Genomic DNA, 19,275 nt, shown 5'->3' with positions numbered 1-19,275 from the left:
CAACAACAATCATAGGAAGATAATATAGGTAAGCTCAGTACATGAGTGTAGCTGAAGTTGGTTGTTTTGAGCAGACTGCTGTGATTTTGTGAGCTGTGGCTTGAAATTAACCTATAAAAGTGGCCTATTGCAACTAGCAGCTAAAATAACGTTGAGATAAATTATTAGTCACTTCAATATGGAAGAGTAATTTTAGTCCTATGACTTTAACATACATTTCATTTAGTTAGCTGGTACTTTATTCAACTGTCATCTCAGCAGACATTTAACATTTGTCCTTATTCTTATGATCTTTTTATTTATATCCTTCTAGAACAGTACAGGAGTACCAAGCAGTCATGGATGGCAGATTACTGTAAACAGGAGAAAGTGGACACAGTCAAATCAGAAGATTGGATGGGATCTTCTGTGGACCCACCATCCTTCGGACAGAGTATGACATTCCTTCATCATGTATTTCTCTATATGGATATCCTGACATATGCAACCATTTCACTCATAACTCTACAAGCTCAAAATTTGGTATTTATCAGCACACAGTGCATTTTAACGAATTCAGGGCGAGAAGAAGTTAGTTTTTGTTGTACTGCAATAATCCCTATAGTAGCATTTTCTGTTTTAAGCTGCTTGGCTTTGACTTAAGAATATGCTCTACTAATTTTACACCCATATATCTGTCAGATGCTCTCAGTGAATGGAAAACTATCTTATAACACTACTATATAAAAGAACAAATAAGCTGAGTATAACAGTAGCAGTACATTCAACTCTGGGGAGGTTTTGTGCCTCATGTTGCTCCGTGCTCTTTTGCTTGCTATGGGGTAGTGTTAATGATCTCCAAAATAAGATCATTCCAGTCTTCTTTGTACCAAGGCTTATTTCTCTAAGGCCTTTGAGAACTGGAGAACTCTTTGCTGGACAACTGACTTGCTTCTAGTTGTCACATGACTTATTGTGATCTTTCTGAAGCTCTATGAGTCTTAGCAGTTTTTCTAGTTTCTTTGGAGAATTCCAGTATTGTCTTGACTCCACACTTCCAGCGAGAGCTTCAGAAATGTCTCCTCCATTCAGTAAACATTTCATTGCCAAATAAAAGCGCTCTACACCTAAAATTTCTCTCCTCCTGATGCGCAAAGTTACTCTGTTCGTTTGGTTTTTACAGCTAAAAAAGAGAGAATAGGGAAATAAGAAGAAACAACAAAAAGCATCTATTTTTGTATTTTTTTGGCTCCTCTTCCATAGGATTCTGAGATTCTTTCAGGAGTCAATTTTAAAAAGAAAAACGCTGGTCTGTCCCACTCTCACTGGGCTGCAGTAATTCACCTATGAGCAGGGCTTTGGAGCTGTGCTCCGGCTCTGGTCCAGCTCCAGGCAAAAACCTGCAGCTCCACCGCTCCGGAGCTGCTCTGCTCCAAAGCCCTGCCTATGAGGTATTTTTTGCCAAGAATACAGAAGATAAGTTTCCCCTCCACAGTGAACAGATGATAAAGTTTCAGGAAGTTCTGAAATCCTTGGACAATGTCAGTTCTCTGAGTTGCAAGGCAAATGGTTAGTTTGGCAATCCAAATGCCACTTGATTGCTGCACAGTCAGCTCCTGCAGAAACATGACTTTTCAAAACAATACCTCTCCTGGTATAATAAAGGAAATACATGCCTCTTTTGATTTACTGATGTTTTTCTTGGTATTGTAGCAAATTTAATCCTGAGACTTTTTCTGTACCAGTGTCAGCTTTCACAGTGAAACTGTAATAGCAATGGTCTTCCCAGCATGAAGAGCCAATTAATTTAATATTCCAGCAGGGTTTAAAGTGTTGTTACACTAACTGTAATTTGGCCTGACTGTGTTAGTTTTACTTAACAATATGCATTGAACATGAATAATAAAATATCCCCATCAAAGAGCAAATATGATCCTCATAATCTGTTTTTTGGTTTTTTAAAGCAGTTGAGAAATAAACATTGAAGCTTTCCCTGATTTAACTCCATGTCTCTCACATCAACCAGGAGATATTAAGGTTAACCAGTTTAACAACTGAATTTCTGAATGAAACTCTATTAAACCTGGCTAAACATTTTGCTTTGAATGTTCATCTTAATTCTAAGAGAGCATTGCATGTGGGAGTTCTTGCCTTGCCCTTCTCCCCCATGTGGTGTTTGGAACTTTTTTCCGGAAGAAGTAGAAATTCTCAAATTCTAGCTTAGCACTAGAAAATGGATAGTGCCCATTTACTGATTGCATGATGCCAACAGTCTGTGTAACTTTCCTTATTCTTGTATGCATACTAGAGAAGCATCTGCCTGTATATCTGCATTTTTCCTTACCTGCTAACTTTGTCTTTCCTGTCTGCCAGGCCTTCCCCTTGTCTACCTTAGAACTAGGAGTACAGCCAGTCTGACTAATCTAGAACATCAGATCTATACTAGAGGTACTGTACTTCAGAGAGAGAGATGCTTTGCTTTTTCAAAGAAATGTCTTGTACAACAAATACTGCACTGTATAAGTGACCTGCCTATAAATCAAGCCTCTAATTCCCCTATATATAAAAGCTAACATGCCATACATATGAGTTGTTCATTCCTGTCGTGCACCCTATCTACCCCAGTATTTCCCATTTCTTATATTTCTGGATCTGTCAGCAGGGAAGGAAGTGGAGCAGCTAGTCCTATCTAGGAAAGCTATCTCCTCGAGGGAATGAAAGCGGAATCATATCCTGCTCTGAGTCAATTTCCTAGGCAATAGGGTTGAAGTTGGGTAGAAATTCCTCAGTGTATAAAGTGCTGTAAATACTTAAATGCCAAGCTCTAATACACTGATTACAGCAGGAGTTTTCAACAGATTATTAAAAATCAGGATGATTTGAAAAGCATATTTATCTGTTTTCAATGAACATCAGAAAGTAAAACATTTTTAATAAATGAAATATTAATTTATGTGCTATATGTTTAACTTCTACTGTCTTTTTGACAAAGTTTTCCTATTTAAAATAACAGGTTATTTTCAATTTGAGTCATTATGGAAAAGTAAATAAGTTTGACGTACGTCATTTCCCATGTAAAAAGATTAACAAATGGTTGGGGAAAAAGCCTGAAATAAAACTACATTTGAAGTCTCTTTATATCGCACTTCATAAATGTTTTACTTTTGGTGCACAGATAATTCATAGAATCAAAAACAAGCTTAAAATATAAGAGCTATATGGGGATTTAATTTTTTGAGGAGTCGGGTAGTTTGCTTATACCCTTTAATGAGTTTTTGTACTAAAATGATATGCACCCAGATACAATCAGTATATTGTATACTGTATATTGTATGGCTGGTTTTGTTCAATATCTTCATTAATGATCTGGAGGATGGTGTGGATTGCACCCTCAGCAAGTTTGCAGATGACACTAAACTGGGAGGAGAGGTGGATACGCTGGAGGGTAGGGATAGGATACAGAGGACCGTAGACAAATTAGAGGATTGGGCCAAAAGAAATCTGATGAGGTTCAACAAGGACAAGTGCAGAGTCCTGCACTTAGGACGGAAGAATCCCATGCACCGCTACAGACTAGGGACCGAATGGCTAGGCAGCAGTTCTGCAGAGAAGGACCTAGGGGTTGCAGTGGACAAGAAGCTGGATATGAGTCAACAATGTGCCATTGTTGCCAAGAAGGCCAATGGCATTTTGGGGTGTATAAGTAGGGGCATTGCCAGCAGATCGAGGGACGTGATCGTTCCCCCCTATTTGACATTGGTGAGGCCTCATCTGGAGTACTGTGTCTAGTTTTGGGCCCCACACTATAAGAAGGATGTGGAAAAATTGGAAAGAGTCCAGCGGAGGGCAACAAAAATGATTAGGGGACTGGAGCACATGACTCGTGAGGAGAGGCTGAGGGAACTGGGATTGTTTAGTCTGCGGAAGAGAAGAATGAGGGGGGATTTGATAGCTGCTTTCACTACCTGAAAGGGGGTTCCAAAGAGGATGGCTCTAGACTGTTCTCAGTGGTAGCAGATGACAGAACGAGGAGTAATGGTCTCAAGTTGCAGTGCGGGAGGTTTTGGTTGGATATTAGGAAAAACTTTTTCACTAGGAGGGTGGTGAAACACTGGAATGCGTTGCCTAGGGAGGTGGTAGAATCTCCTTCCTTAGATATTTTTAAGGTCAGGCTTGACAAAGCCCTGGCTGGGATGATTTAGTTGGGGATTGATCCTGCTTTGAGCAGGGGGTTGGACTAGATGACCTCCTGAGGTCCCTTCCAACCCTGATATTCTATGATTGAATGTAAAAGTAAAAACCTTGCCTAAGTAAGAACTTCTGTGTTCATCGAAAATTTGATTACTGTAAGGCTAAATTACAGTATTTTACACTTTTACAATCGACTTTAATGAGAGTTGAAACAAAAGAAAATAACTTGTACAAAAAAATCCTTATTTCCCATTTCTTATATTTTAAATCAGCAGTTTGAGAAGTTTGCAATCTGTACAGCATGTTTTATTTTGAAAATCATCATACCATAAAATTGACACAATCCAAAAATTTTGTTTTGTAATTGCTCTTGAAAATATAAATCAACAACTGATTAAGTGCCGGATTAAAAGTTTTTCTTCTGCTCTGTAATCCTATATAACTGGAGGCAGCTATACAGTATTTTACTAAATCTAGCCCATTGTCGAAAGATGATTGCGAATCTGTGATTGGCAGAAGACAAAATTTTTTGATCTGGAAGAACTTGATCTTCCTGTCTTTGAAAGTACTAGAAATTTTGCCATCAGTTTCTGTGGAGTCACCATTAAGTCATAACAAAACTTGTTAAGAATATAGATATCCTTTTTCATTCACTGTTTGGAATAAAGTTGAATCTGATGTTCAGTAACATATTAAAGAATGGACTGTTTTGGAACTTGTGGGTATGTGTATGAAGAAAGACACATTAAGGTGCTGTATTATATTTTGTAGACCTAGACTGTTGTACAGTTTTTACTGTTGGTAGCTTCATTAGGAGCTATGACAACTTACACCCGCTGAGGATCTGCCCCAGTAGGTATAGAAAACTAGAGACCTGCTTCAGGATACAAAGAACTCCTGCTGAACTCAGTAACTACTGCCTGTATGTTGTGGTGGGAGAATAAGTCCTCAGAATATGAGAAATACTGAATTATGGAAGTACCTGTATTCATATGGATTTTCATCTTAAAGTAAAGGCAACGATTAACCATTAGAAACAATAATTTATATTTGAAAATAGATAAATGATTGTCAATTATAATATTTAATTTCTATGCCGCCTTTTCATGAATCCATTCACCGCTGGAGGGCACAGAAAGGCAATAGTTAAAATATTGGGCTCTTTTTCTGACTTTCACATTTTAGAAAAATGTATGCTGAGCAATATGTTAGGCTTCATTCCTTTATATTTTTTAAAACCATTTTGTTCTAGTGATGTTTTCCTAATGATTAAATCTAGTGAGCAGCCACTTTTATTTAAAAAAAAAAAAAAATCTTTGAAGTTGACTATTTGTTTTTGTCAGTCAGAACCAATATCCTGTTATGACAATAGCCTTAACTGACAGAATGCAATGTAATAGAAAATAGCAGGGTAGAATCTGCTCTTGTTAATAAAACATTTGTAACATACACACTTTTTATTACATGAAAAAGGTCAAATATGATAGATGTGATAGATGAAGTTCATTATTTAATGTTTTTGTAGCCTTCAGTTCTACATTTTAACAGTTCCGGTTTTTTTTCTTTGGACACATTCAGGTTGATTTTGTATTTGTTTACTTTATGATCTAAAATGACCTTAAGTTGTGCAGACAACATATTTCTGCCTTGCTGTCATTGTTAATGATTAAAAATAACTTTTGAGAGGGTACTGGATGGCTCAGTGGTCTGTAGTGAGTAATGCAGAGCTTTTCTTCTTTAGTTGATGGCTTAAATCCAACCCAGGTTAGTAGTAACTGTATGTGGTTACCATCTCATGAGTGTTTGGCCATATATGAAATGTGTTGGTGATCTCAGTCCAGTTCCCAGTTGGACAGCTGTCAACATAATAATCACCGCCACTGTGGAGATACTTGTTTGACAGTCGTGGTAGAGGCACCAAAAGAATGAATGAACGTGGTGAATGAACTGACTTTTGATTCCTAAAGGGAGAGCCTCTGATATGGGGTTGTTGCAGATTGGTGAGACCGTGTGGGGAAAGCTTCCTTTGCTCACTGTATACCTGTCCTGTGAATATAGGACTTCAGTTTCCAGTGCTGACAGTTTGACACAAGGGGGTGGGTGTGTAAAAATGCTTTTATATCTCTCTTATGCTATATATTTCTATTTTTTTTCTCTTTCACTTTGTGCCAGGGTTGGTTCTCTATACTTTGATTTATTATAACTGTGGCATCTCCACCAAGTTGTGTCAGTACCTAACATGTTTCTGTGAGATACATTTAATAAAGCCCTCTTTTATTCTTTTATAGCTGAAATGAAGACCCCAAAACGCAGACAGCCCTTTGTACCATTTGCGTTGCGGAATCACACCGGATGCACTCTATGGTTTGCTACCCTAACTACTACCCCTACCCGGTAAAGAACTGTTACGGTGTCATTCTAACAATATTTGTCATGCCTTTCTGTGATGCAGGTGCTGTGGGAAAGTAGATTTGTTTTCTGTTGATGTATCTTGCCCTTCCTGGCAACTATTTTTTTTAAATTCAAAAATTTTTAAAATAAAGCCAAGAGGAAACATAGTGACATTTGCCATAATTTTTTTTTTTAAAAAAACCACTTTTATTCATATTGGATCTAAATTTTTTAACAAAAACTAAAATCTCTAATCATGATGACCCTTTAATCACTTTGAAGCATTCTCAAGGTTGCCAGTACAATGTTTGATTTTCTTTTTAAACCTTTTAAAGACCATCTTCATGAGACAATTCTTTTTTTTTTATTTTTTTTATTTTTTTTTTTGGCAGAGCCCTTAGTTTTCTCTCATAAGACAGGTTTTACCATATTGTGATGCTAAGTTGCCTTTTTGTTGAGGAATATGTACAAATTAAGAACAACAACTTAACTTATATCATAGAAGGCTTAGTCTGGTGTGATTCTGATTACAGTGCAGCGCTATCTCATAGTGGGAGTCCGGGTGTCGTTCCTGAGGAAAATGGAACATTTCTTGATGATGCACACAATGTCAGTGAGTGGCGAGAAGTACTCACTAGTGAGGAGGTTCCATTCGAATTTGAAGCCAGAGGGAAACTAAGACACAGGTGAAGGAGAAAACCATCAGTTTTCCTTTGGAATTTATTCACACATTTATATACACATTCATGGGAACATACTTTTTGGAATGCTGTCCAGTAGACTTTTTTTTTAAATATTTGGACATTTTTTAATCTTTCCTTGGTTTTTACATACTTGAAAATATATATCATCTGTGTCTAAATTCTGCCATTAGACAAGCATGGATGTCAATGGGAGTTGTGTATGAATGGTTTTTCTCATTTTAATTTTGTAAAAGTGGAGTTTTCTGTATTTCTAGAGAAATTTGTGGGGGAAAAAAATTGTCAGTTTGCTTGACTGAGTGTCTGTGCACTCTGTGAAGAATACATGTTGGTTAGCAGTTGAATTTAAAATCAGAGGATACTAACAAATATTTAACAAGTTTATTTTTTGTTTTGCATGTACTGCATATGGGCTATAGTTTTATTTGTGTAGTTTGTATCAGCTGACATTGGATAATTGGCTCTTAAATTAAAAGCACATTTTTAAATCCTTGGAATAGAAAACTGTCTTTTTACATTTGAATAGTCAAGAATTAATCTTCTCTTAAAACAACAGATAAATCCAAACATATATTGGTTCTAATTATTGTCTTGGCTTTCCTTTGTGAGATGATGCCTTAATGATAATTTGACTTTAACTGAACTGACAGGCACACACATGATCTAAGAATTCATCAGCTGCAAGTGAGAGTAAGTGGATGGGAACAAGTCAGTCCAGTGTCGGTAGACAAAGTTGGAACCTTTTTTCGATATGCAGCACCTGACAAGAACACATCATCTTCTACTGTAAGTTCTGATTCTGAGTATATTTCAATCATATCTTTTCACAGAGTTTACTTGGGTAGTCTTTTCTTCAGAATTTTATTTCTAAAGCAGTGACTGTTCACTGATGGGACCTTCTTTCTCTTCAGTCAGCTCAAAATGAGTCTTTAGCGATGTTGGGTCAGTTACCAGCTGACAGTATTACACATTGCAAAAATAACATACATTCTGTAGTCTTCAAAGTTAGTCTGTGCTCAACAGAGAATCGGAGCTTAGAATGACAGAAATATTGCATTAGTAAAGGTGTCACGGATCCATTGATTAAAATTCTGCATCCCACCCACATTGTTTCTATGTCCTAGTCCTCTATTTCAGGCTTATTAGGTCTGCCTTCCGTGGTTAATTAATTGAAAATAAACTATGTTGACAATTTTGTATAATTCTGGGGTGGTGGTGCTTTGACAAAAATCTGTTTTGTGAATAAAAAAATTTAATTGGGCCAGCCCACAGGCTTGCATTCATGGTGGGGCCTAATGACAAAGCAAGCCTCTAGGCGTAAGGAGTAGATAATGAAACTGAAGATCTCCAGGCTGCAAGTTGCAGCACCCCTAGGGAAATTAAAAGTTGTTGGTCTCTTGGCATTAGGCAGGACTTGGCTCTAAATTTACAAAATTATTCAAAGGGCAAATCACTATTCAGCAGGAGTTTAAATATTTTCAGTAGTCCTAACAGCTGCATATTATAGCAAGCATAGTATCTCAATTTCCTTGCCATATATATTTAAGATCTGTTTTTGCTTATGTCAGGAAGATGATGTGGTTCGCTACTCTGTGGTAGAAATTACTCTGCATATATCTCTAATACTGACACATTTTCCAGTAACTCCCCTTTCTTCTTTGTTACAAAACAACAGAACTACAAACTACAGGAAACAATCACATTTTACTTTTTGGAACTAATCTTCCTGACCCCTCTCCAGAGCCATGGAGAGCATCAGGAAGACTATTGACTATAGTTTAGCTTTGCTTCTCACAAAGCAATGAGGTACTTTAGAAGGGACATTAGCAGTTTACAGTGTGCTCTGATTGGTAAGTTTTACTTTATTCTTGTCTAGGTTGGTAGCCCTATCAGCAGAACAAATATAATACATCCCCACGTCTATGTGAGTACATTTTTTCATTGTTCCTTTAGACATGTGTTAAAGTAGAATAATTCTATGAATGGAATGATTATTATTCTCTCTTTACAAACAGTTTGACAGACTTGGTACAAACTGTACCCATGCAATGATGATTATCTGATTATGGAAGTCACAGTGTTACTCCTGAGGGAATTACAAAAAAAAAAAAAAAATTCTGCGCACAATATTTTAAAATTCTGCACATTTTATTTGTCAGTAAATAAATGTGGAGGCCCAGCATGGCAATGGGGAGCAAAGGCCACTGGCTGCGTGGAGGTGGGAGATCACCCTGCAGCCCACCGTCCCACCCCCATTCTTCCCTGGGGACAGGGACTTGTGGTGAGGCTGCACCCAACCCTGACACAGCGCAAGGGCCGAGCTTGCCCCAGAAACACCCGGGGCCTTGCCCCTCTGCACCAGATGTGGGCAGGTAGGCTCAGACCAGCAGGATCCAAGTATGGAGGGACTTAGTGTGGGGGGATCCAAGTGTGGGATGAGAGGGTTCTGTGTAGGGCAGTCTGGGTGCAGGGTACTCAGTGAGGGGTCCAGGTGCAGGGGGATCTGGATGCATAGGTGGTCGTTCCGGGGGGAGGTTCTGGGTGCAGTGGCAATGGGACTCAGGGGTGGGGGGGCAGGTGAAGTTGGTTAGGACTCGTGGGGGGGTGTCATCTGGGTGTGGAAGGATGGGGCTCGGCAGGGGGGTCTGAGAGTGAAGGGCTCAGCGTAAAGTTCAGGTGCTGGGGGAGTGGGGCTTGGTAAGTTAGGGGTATGGGTGCAGCTGATTTGAATCTCAGTGGGATGAGAGTCTGGGTGCGGGGTGGGCTGATCAGGGTAGGGGTTCAATGTGTCTGCTTAACAGGGGAACCCCAGCTGCCACTATTGCTATGGGGATGCTGCATGTAAGGATCCTGCTTCCCCCCACCCCCACATTCCCCTACCCTTCTCTTCCCCTGTCCCATCACTTCCACATCCCCATGTCCAATCCCATCCCCTTTCCCTTCCGCACTGCCTCTTCCCGCACTCCACCCTCTTAGCTCTGGCACTCACCATTGTACAGAAAACAGGATGGCTCCCAGCACACTCAAAAGGGGAGGAAAACCAGCACTAGGACCCAGGAGGCAGTGTCCAGCTGCAGAGTCAGCTAGCCTGAGCAGCACCCTCCCTCACCCAGGCAGCTCTGGCACATGACCACTCTTGCGGCTTCCTTTGCTTCCCCATCATTTTCTTCAGAGAAGCAAAGATGTCTGGGGGGAACACGAATTCTGTGCGCATGCAGTGACACAGAATTCCCCCAGGAGTACAATGTATTTGATATCTGATTCAATCACTCCTATTTCCTTGAACCTATTGTATGGTTACTTCCATTATTTTCTTTGCAAGGAAAGTTGTTGGTTTTTTCCATTCTGCCTCAAAAATAAGAGATCACCAAGGAATAACAACTTATTTCCTCCTTGCAGGACACTTTTTATAACACCAATGACCCTTACTCTTCTCTGTGACTTACCTCATTTCAAACTAATTTTGCAAGAGCGCTAAACGTTGCTACTTCTCTGTCATCTCATCCAACACTGGGTGGAACTAATCTGTTTGCACACTAGATTATTTATAAATAATTTTATTTCTGAAGGACTAGGGGTTCTGCGCAGCAATAATAGTTACCTCGTAATAATTCAGGAGACCAAACAAAGCTGTTCATCATTCTTCAGCATTCAAATGGAGAGTCACCAACATCAGCTCTCCCACATTCCACAAGTGTGGATAGCTGTTTGTATAACTTTAACTTACATCCTTTTTCATGTTGGCAGAGTCCACTAAGTTAGTAAAATAGCATTTTTTTGGGTTAGGGAGCATCTTGAACATCACTTCAATATTTCAAACAGGTCTCAAGAAACCCAGGCAATATGCATCTTTGTGTATATGTGAAATGAGTCCAGACTTTGTTTGGCGCTCTTGTCTAGGTTTTCCGCTTCTTTGATTCCGGTTTCATATCCTGTTGATCCTGTTCCTTTCAGCCTTCTTCCTCTTTCACTTTCCTTTTTGACCCAGAAATATTCTCCTTTCTTTCAATGCAGATATCCCTGTGTCCTCTTGTTTGCTGCTTTGTTCTGACTATGATCAATGCTACCTCATCCTCCAGATGTTATTTCTTAAGGGTGTGCACTTTAATAGGGAGACACCATAGACCTCACTCTCTACTGCCTTGGGTCATCAGTTACACATTTGTGAGGTGAATATAAAATCCTACCAAATCAGAATGTTAACACTTAATACCACTAGTCATTCTATCCCAGATGTAAATAATTACATAAGGTGCAAGGGTTTTGGAGAATAAGACCACAGTAGTTTCCAGGATGACTGAGCACTTGTTAAATGTTACTGTCCAGAACTGTAACTAGTTAACTGTGGCACTGACTTCGTTAAATATGGAAGAGGATCTGCAGACTTTTAGAGCAGCTAAGAGGAAAAAAGAATAATGGGTAGAGTTTTCTTGGAATAGATTCATAGGCATTGATATGGTACCTGCAAAGGTAGAAGGGATGGGTGAGTGGGTAGTTTATTTAAATTTCTGAATGTTTTAATGTAAATCTTTTTGAGAACTGACCACTCATAGAGTTTAAGGTCAGAAGGGACCATCATGATCATCTAGTCTGGCCTTCTGCACATTGCAGGCCACAGAACCTCACTTACTCACTCGTTTAATAGACCCCTAACCTCTGGCTATGTTACTGAAGTCCTCAAATCATGATTTAAAGACTTCATGTTACAGAGAATCCACAATTTACACTAGTTTAAACTTGCAAGTGATCTGGGCCCCATGCGGCAGAGGAAGGCGAAAACTTCCCAGGGTCTCTGACAATCTGACCTGGGAGAAAATTCCTTCCCAACCCCAAATATGGCAATCGGTTAGACCCTGAGCAGGTGTGCAAGGCTCACCAGCTAGACACACGGGAAAGAATTCTCTGTAGTAACTCTGAGCCCGCCCCATCTAGTGTCCCATCATCAGCCATTGAAGATATTTGCAGCTACTAGTCGTAGATCAGCTACATGCCATTGTACGCAGTCTCATATCATCCCCTCCATAAACTTATCAAGCTCAGTCTTGAAGCCAGGCTTTTTGCCCCACCGCTCCCCTTGGAAGGCTGGTCCAGAACTGCCACTAATCACGAAAAGCCTTTAAGAACCATTGCAGTCTGTTGTCTCAGCTCTGTTCTCATCTACTTTGACACTCTAATCTGCACCAAACTAAAAAAGGAAAATCTTTTACAAGCTGGCACTGCTTGACATGTTTGCCCCTATGCAAAGGAAGCATAAGAAGAAAAGGCTGCTTGCTATATAGGACACGTTACTCTTTCTCTAACTCTGACCTGTTTATTTATTTATTTTGTATTGTGGTAGCACCTAAACTTTGGGTTGTTCTAGGTACTGCGCACACATAACAAAAAGGTCCCTGACCCACCGAGCTTACTGTCTCAGTAGGACACTGGTTCTGGGCACATCTTCACGCCATAAAACTGTTTTTAAAAACTGATATATTTAGTGCTCACAATTAAGTATGGGGGAAGACTGAGGCATAAGCAAACTGAATGGGAATTCCAGTTGATACATTTACCTTAATAGAAAATCCAAAGCCCATTGAAATTAGTGGAAATTCTCTCTTGCTTTACAGTGGGTTTTGGAGCATGTCTTTAATTCCTTTGAGGATTGTATCCTGTGGGGCTTAAAATACGGCATTTTAGGAAAGGAAGAGTAAGGCTTCTCCTATACTGCATAAACCTTTGATTTAAATATTGCAAGAAGTGTTCAGTATTGTAGTAATATGAGCTACCTGCAACAGAAGGGAACATTGGTAAAAGACCCACACTGGCCAGATTATCAAAACTCAATCTGCACAAGTAGCAGAATGACAAACTCTATTTTTGATAGAAGAGTACTGTCTCCTCAAACACTATCATTGAATGACTCTTGGACAGAGTCACTAATTCCAGGAAAAAGAAGTGTTAGTTTCTCCCTGCCAGAATTTTTGTTTATTATGGAATCAATTTTAAAACAACAATCCTAAATGGTGAAGCTAAGATATCTTGGCACTGCTGCTCATCTCCTGCTGCTGTTGTCGTCCGCAACGCTGGGAGCACAAGGTTAAATGCAGAACTATTTGTCTTCCACCTGAACTGAGTTTAGAGTTCACCAGAAATATTTAAGAGCAAAACTTTAAGAATTAAATAAAAATACTATAACATGATAGCAAGATTATATTTGTTAATACTTCTCTTCAAAATCTTTAGAATTCTTCTTTAAGGACATAATATTTTGAAATAGAAAATCTCAAGTAAATTGCTAACTCCATAACTAAGGTTAGTATTGTGAGTTGCTTTCATTGGATGGTGAGTTTAGTTGAGGTGTCTAGTTTTATTTAAAATCTTGTGAACTTTGTACCCGGAACTGGGGCTGTGTTTAAAAAAACAAAATACTTCTGTGTTTTTCCTTATGATCTTAGACTTGCTGAATGTGCTGCTGGCAAGTTTCAGCAAAACTATGTGCATTTCATTGTGTTATATTTGTTTTTTTTACGTTGTTTTAATAAAGTTTCTGGCAGTTCAAAATCCTGGACTGACTGTCCGTTCTTTCTCAAATACAAGAACATTGTCAGCATGTTCTGGGCACAGTCTCTTAAAATAATAGTTACTGTAGCAATTTTTCTTTGGGACCATATACAGTATGGATTTTTTATGTTTCTGTAGTGTGAAGGGAAAAATGAATTGTTTTAAAGTTTATAATGTCACTAAGGATTTTGTGATAATGCATTGTGTGTGTGTGTGGGTGTGTGTGTATGTATGTGTTAATATTTGTTAATCTAGCTATCTGAGGATATTTTTCTGACTGTGTACGCAGAAGGGCAGTGACTGTGAAAGGAGTGGGAAGCACTGAGGAAAATGAGAATGAACAGAACCTTGATTTATCGCAGGCTGTTTTGAAATTTTTTGAAAGCATGAAACATACTAATAAAAATTTTTAGCATAAACAATGCTATTAACATTCTAGCTCAGGAATGCCCAGGATGCAGCCATTTTCCTGTTTGCTTCCATATATAGGGAGCTGCAGTTCATAAAGAGCAATGATTATAGCAGGCCAAATCTGCTCTTCCTTTCTAGTGGGTTCCTTGTGTTTTTATTTTCATTCCTTTTTTCCTGTAGGTTGAGAAGCCCAAATAATGAGCTCATGTTTATCAAACATGATATAAGCACAAGGCAAAATTATGGGTATTTTAAAAAATATATGAAATGTGTAAATTAGGTGTGGCCCTTGGGTTACTGGCAAGCTGCAGTTACTGCAAAGTTTGGGCGTTCCTTTGCTATTTATCATCATTGCATTTTCTGATACCTAAACTTTTAAAATGGCTTTGCAGTTTTCTTCATTGCCTCCAGTTCGTGTGGTATTTGAAGTTACCATGGAAGGTAGCGCTCGGAAGGTGATTACTGTGCGCTCTGCGTTGATTGTGAAAAACAAGCTGGAAACACCAATGGAATTAAGGCTGGATAGCCCTTCCGCTCCTGACAGTAAGTCTCAGAATGCTATCGCTACACTGCCCCGCTACATATCAGTGAGAAAAACCTTATCCGGCAGAACCATTTATGATGGCCCCAGTTTTTGGTTGTTGCAAAATTTTTCTTGTCCTATTCTCCAGTAAAAATGAATGTCTAGAAGATGCCATCAAAAGGTTCAAAGTATAAAAGCAAGTAAGACCTCCCAAAAAATCTTATGTAGAGATTTTTCCTGTGGATAAAGTATGAAATCTCAAGCAACAACAAGAATTTTGTGTTAGGCTATTGTCAAGTTTAGTGTGACATTCCTGTCCCCAGCTTCTTTCAAAGCAGAAGAAAGGAATGCTTAAAGTATTGTGCTTTGTTTACTTATCTTCAGTTTAGAAGAGTCAGACTTCTTTTATTTCTTTGCCTTAAGTCAAAATTACATAAGTTTGTTTTCTACAATAGATTCTTTATCCAACGTCTAGGATTTTCATCGTCTTACAAACAGTTTGAGAGTTCTATTAACAAGTGCATTTGAAAGACTTTACAGTATATTTGTGTCATATGAGACAGGGCTTGCTTCTTTTTCTTTAACTGCAGCTATGTGACAGTCACCTTTCACCTGAGCAAGGAAAACGCTAGTACTGGCAAAGAAGTGAATTCTGTACTTGGGAGTATTTCATTGCAGATCTGACGCACTGGGATATAGTGGTCTCGCACCCACACTCTTGAACAGTTTTTAACCCAAATTATCTTTTTGCGTCCACCACAATGGCAGAAGAACTTATTACCCCAATGAAGTTTGATTCCTGGAACTGAAGTTCTGAAAAACACCTGAATTTGTTTTTTCTTGGAGCGGGTGAGGGGACTGAGGAGAAGAGCGGCGGTCGGAGGATGGGGGAACCTTACAGATTTCAACACTACTTGCGTTGACAAAAAATAGCCCTAACGAGGGGGGAAATGGTCAACAAGCTAAACTGAAGGAACCAAAGGGAGTTTCAATTTGCTGCTTAGGTGAATTGGAGGAGATGAGGATGAAAGAGGGCCACATCTCCTTATGAGTCTATGTCTAGAACATGCCACAGATGAGATGAAGTCCTTGTGTCCTCCAACAGTCAGAATTTGGCAGAGGGTTTCGGTCTTTGGCGTTGTGTGCAGACATAATTCAAGAGTGTGGATCTATTTTGACAATTTACTTGAACTCTAGTAATAGATGAGTAACTTTTCTTTCCACACCCACTTAAAATGGTACTTTTAACTAAGGCAACCAGAGAAACAAAGTTAGAACTCCAGATAATTTTTTTTAATCCATTCCAATTTGTCTGGAATCAGCCCTCTGGTTCTATAAGCAGCACTTTCTTGACTCACTATTAGGAGCACTTTAAACAACAGCTTGGCATTTGGACCGGATGAACTACATCTAATGGGAAATGTACTGCTTCTTTCATTAAGTGTGTTGTCCAGAGTTTATAACTGAAGAAATTATTTATAGTTTGACCAAAGGATGCAACCTGAAGCATGTGTTTTCTTTGTGATTTGGTTGCAGAACCGGTAGTGCTTCCAGCAGTAATGCCAGGGGATTTCTTTGCTATTCCATTACACCTTACATCTTGGCGATTGCAGGCCAGGCCAAAAGGAATGGGAGTCTTTTTCTGTAAGACTCCCATTCATTGGACTAATGTGCAGAAGGCAGCAGAGGTATGTAGCAGCAAACGAGAGTGCCATTCGATGGAGTCTGAAAACAGCCGATTTTTCAGGTAATTAAGACCTTATAAGGCTAAATATTTTGCTATAACTTACCAGTTCTTGATAGGTGAATTAATGTGAAAGTAAGTAGCACTAGAAAAAGCTAAAGTGTAATGGGAAAGAGATTGTTCCAAGATAAAACCTTTGTAGTGTTGTTTTTGTTTGACCCCTTATGTATAATACGAGATGTTTAAGTGTGACTATACTGTAATTTATACAAGGAAGATTAGATGGGATATAAGGTCATATCCATCAGGGTATTTAAAAATAGAAAATGGACCCTGCCATGATGGCTAGATGGAAGAGCATCGGGTCTCCATCCCAATCCCACAAGCTGTGGCTGGATGTAAAAGGGTAGGGAACCACAAATCACTCTCCCAATTTCCTTTGATAAACAGCCACTACAGGAGCAGGAAGCAAAAATTAACATTAGTTTGTCTGTGACACTTTCTTCTTTGCTGACGTCGGAAGGGTACCGAATCTTCTTAGGAACCAGAAAACAGTAAAAAGAAAAGGAGTACTTGTGGCACCTTAGAGACTAACCAATTTATTTGAGCATAAGCTTTCGTGAGCTACAGCTCACTTCATTGGATGCATACTGTGGAAAATACAGAAGATGTTTGTTTTTATGCACACAAATCATGAAAAAATGGATGTTTATCACTACAAAAGGTTTTCTCTCCCCCCACCCCACTCTCCTGCTGGTAATAGCTTATGTAAAGTGATCACTCTCCTTACAATGTGTATGATAATCAAGGTGGGCCATTTCCAGCACAAATCCAGGGTTTAACAAGAACGTCTTGGGGGGGGGGGGGGGGGGGGGGGAGAGGGTTAGGAAAACAAGGAGAAATAGGTTACCTTGCATAATGACTTAGCCACTCCCAGTCTCTATTCAAGCCTAAGTTAATTGTATCCAATTTACAAATGAATTCAGCAGTCTCTCGCTGGAGTCTGGATTTGAAGTTTTTTTGTTGTAATATCGCAACTTTCATGTCTGTAATCGCGTGACCAGAGAGATTGAAGTGTTCTCCGACTGGTTTTTGAAGGTTATAATTCTTGACATCTGATTTGTGTCCATTTATTCTTTTACGTAGAGACTATCCAGTTTGACCAATGTACATGGCAGAGGGGCATTGCTGGCACATGATGGCATATATCACATTGGTAGATGTGCAGGTGAACAAGCCTCTGATAGTGTGGCTGATGTTATTACCAACAGGAGAGTGGGTTTGTGTGTGTGGGGGGGGGGGGGGGGGGAAACCTGGATTTGTGCTGGAAATGGCCCACTTTGATTATCATACACATTGTAAGGAGAGTGATCACTTTAGATAAGCTATTACCAACAGGAGAGTGGGGTGGGGGGAGAGAAAACTTTTTGTAGTGGTAAACACCCATTTTTTCATGCTTTGTGTGTATAAAAACAAACATCTTCTGTATTTTCCACAGTATGCATCCGATGAAGTGAGCTGTAGCTCACGAAAGCTTATGCTCAAATAAATTGGTTAGTCTCTAAGGTGCCACAAGTACTCCTTTTCTTTTTGCGAATACAGACCAACACGGCTGTTACTCTGAAACCTGTCAGAAAACAGTAAAGCATTAGAGGCTTTTTAAAGTTTCTGTCATAAGACCAAAATGGTTCTTATACCAGTTCTTGACCATCCCTATAGCAAAAGCGTAAAATTACAAAACAACCACTCTATTAACCTTTAATGTAATAAAATCAAATAATAGAAATTAGAGATGGGAATTAGGTTACCTAGTCTGTCCTTCTGCCAGTGCAGGATTGTTACTTGTGGTCCAAGTGCATTGTCCAAAATATTAAGTACTCTGTTTTAATTCCCATAATGTCAACACGTAATGAACACTGCATGGTATCTCATAATTCCTTAGTTTGATACAGATAGGAATGCCATCAACTTGTTTGGCCTTTCCCAGACCTAAAGAAGAGCTTTGTGGGGCTCAAAAGCTTCTCTCATCATCAGAAGTTGGTCCACTAAAAGATATTACATCACCCATCTTGTCTCTTGAGGCTTTATATATGACATTCCTAAAAATAGTTGAGGGAAATGACCTTTGCTTAGTGAATAGTTATCATTTCATAAAGCCAGAGGTTTATAGTTCAGATTTTTTAAAAATATATACTGTTTTGAGGTCATTACTGTAGGATGCTAAACAATTTTTATAAGATGTGAGTACCTCTCCAAAGAACATGTTACCTGAAGAAGTGTTGTTGTTTTACTTCCTCATTTGATTGTCTAATTTAAATCCCAAAAGACAGTATTATCTAGTGGTTAGAGCAGGGAGGACAAGAAAAACAAAAATACAATTGCATTATACAGAGTAATTTTAATTTATTTTGGCAAGTATAATTTAGTTTTAAATAATCAATACTTCATAGCGTACCAGTAAATGTACTGTAATATATTGTGTAAAAGTTTAGTAGTTTAGAGACCACTTTGCTATTAAGTATGTGTTGAGAAGTGTAATGGGATTTTTTTGTGAGGATAATCAGTTTGTAGATTAAGGAAGATTCTACTATAATTATGTGTGGTGGTTCACAGATTTGTTATGAGGTGTAATTGTTTGTAAACTGTTTTGGGAGTATCAGATGAGAGTCAATATAAGTGCAAAATATTTGGAATATTTTACAGTCAAGTTTAAAATGTTTATTATGGAGAATTAATTTTAAATGCTGTACGGGTTTTGAATCGTGTAAATTGCACTGTGGCATGAGATTCAAGTGCTAGCGAAGCCAAAGTACAGCTATTCCATTCAGTCCATTGCTCTTTTTTCACACGCA

At 38.9% G+C, this 19,275-nt stretch overlaps 1 protein-coding gene across 13 annotated transcripts in view; it reads left to right on the top strand.

The window, feature by feature from the left end:
* The window catches only part of VPS13D (vacuolar protein sorting 13 homolog D), a 199,207-nt gene that overhangs the window by 62,131 nt on the left and 117,801 nt on the right, over window positions 1–19,275 (top strand). For 10 of the 13 annotated variants that reach the window (XR_006286399.1, XR_006286398.1, XR_006286400.1 and 7 more), the window contains exons 39-46: window positions 314–433; window positions 2,353–2,427; window positions 6,459–6,564; window positions 7,095–7,247; window positions 7,913–8,048; window positions 9,139–9,186; window positions 14,609–14,759; window positions 16,276–16,486. Coding sequence is in view for 10 of the 13 variants with exons in the window: in XM_043531476.1 (XP_043387411.1) it covers window positions 314–433; window positions 2,353–2,427; window positions 6,459–6,564; window positions 7,095–7,247; window positions 7,913–8,048; window positions 9,139–9,186; window positions 14,609–14,759; window positions 16,276–16,486 (1,000 nt within the window). In the remaining 3 variants the exon portion in view is untranslated. The remainder of the gene's footprint in view (window positions 1–313; window positions 434–2,352; window positions 2,428–6,458; window positions 6,565–7,094; window positions 7,248–7,912; window positions 8,049–9,138; window positions 9,187–14,608; window positions 14,760–16,275; window positions 16,487–19,275) is intronic. The other 3 variants (XM_037881398.2, XM_043531479.1, XM_037881401.2) reach the window with 1 other exon arrangement.

Source organism: Chelonia mydas, chromosome 18 (assembly GCF_015237465.2).
Source record: "Chelonia mydas isolate rCheMyd1 chromosome 18, rCheMyd1.pri.v2, whole genome shotgun sequence".
Taxonomy (NCBI): domain Eukaryota; kingdom Metazoa; phylum Chordata; order Testudines; family Cheloniidae; genus Chelonia; species Chelonia mydas.
The sequence above is the reverse complement of the archived record's forward strand: the minus strand, read 5'-3'. Positions and strand labels throughout refer to the sequence as shown.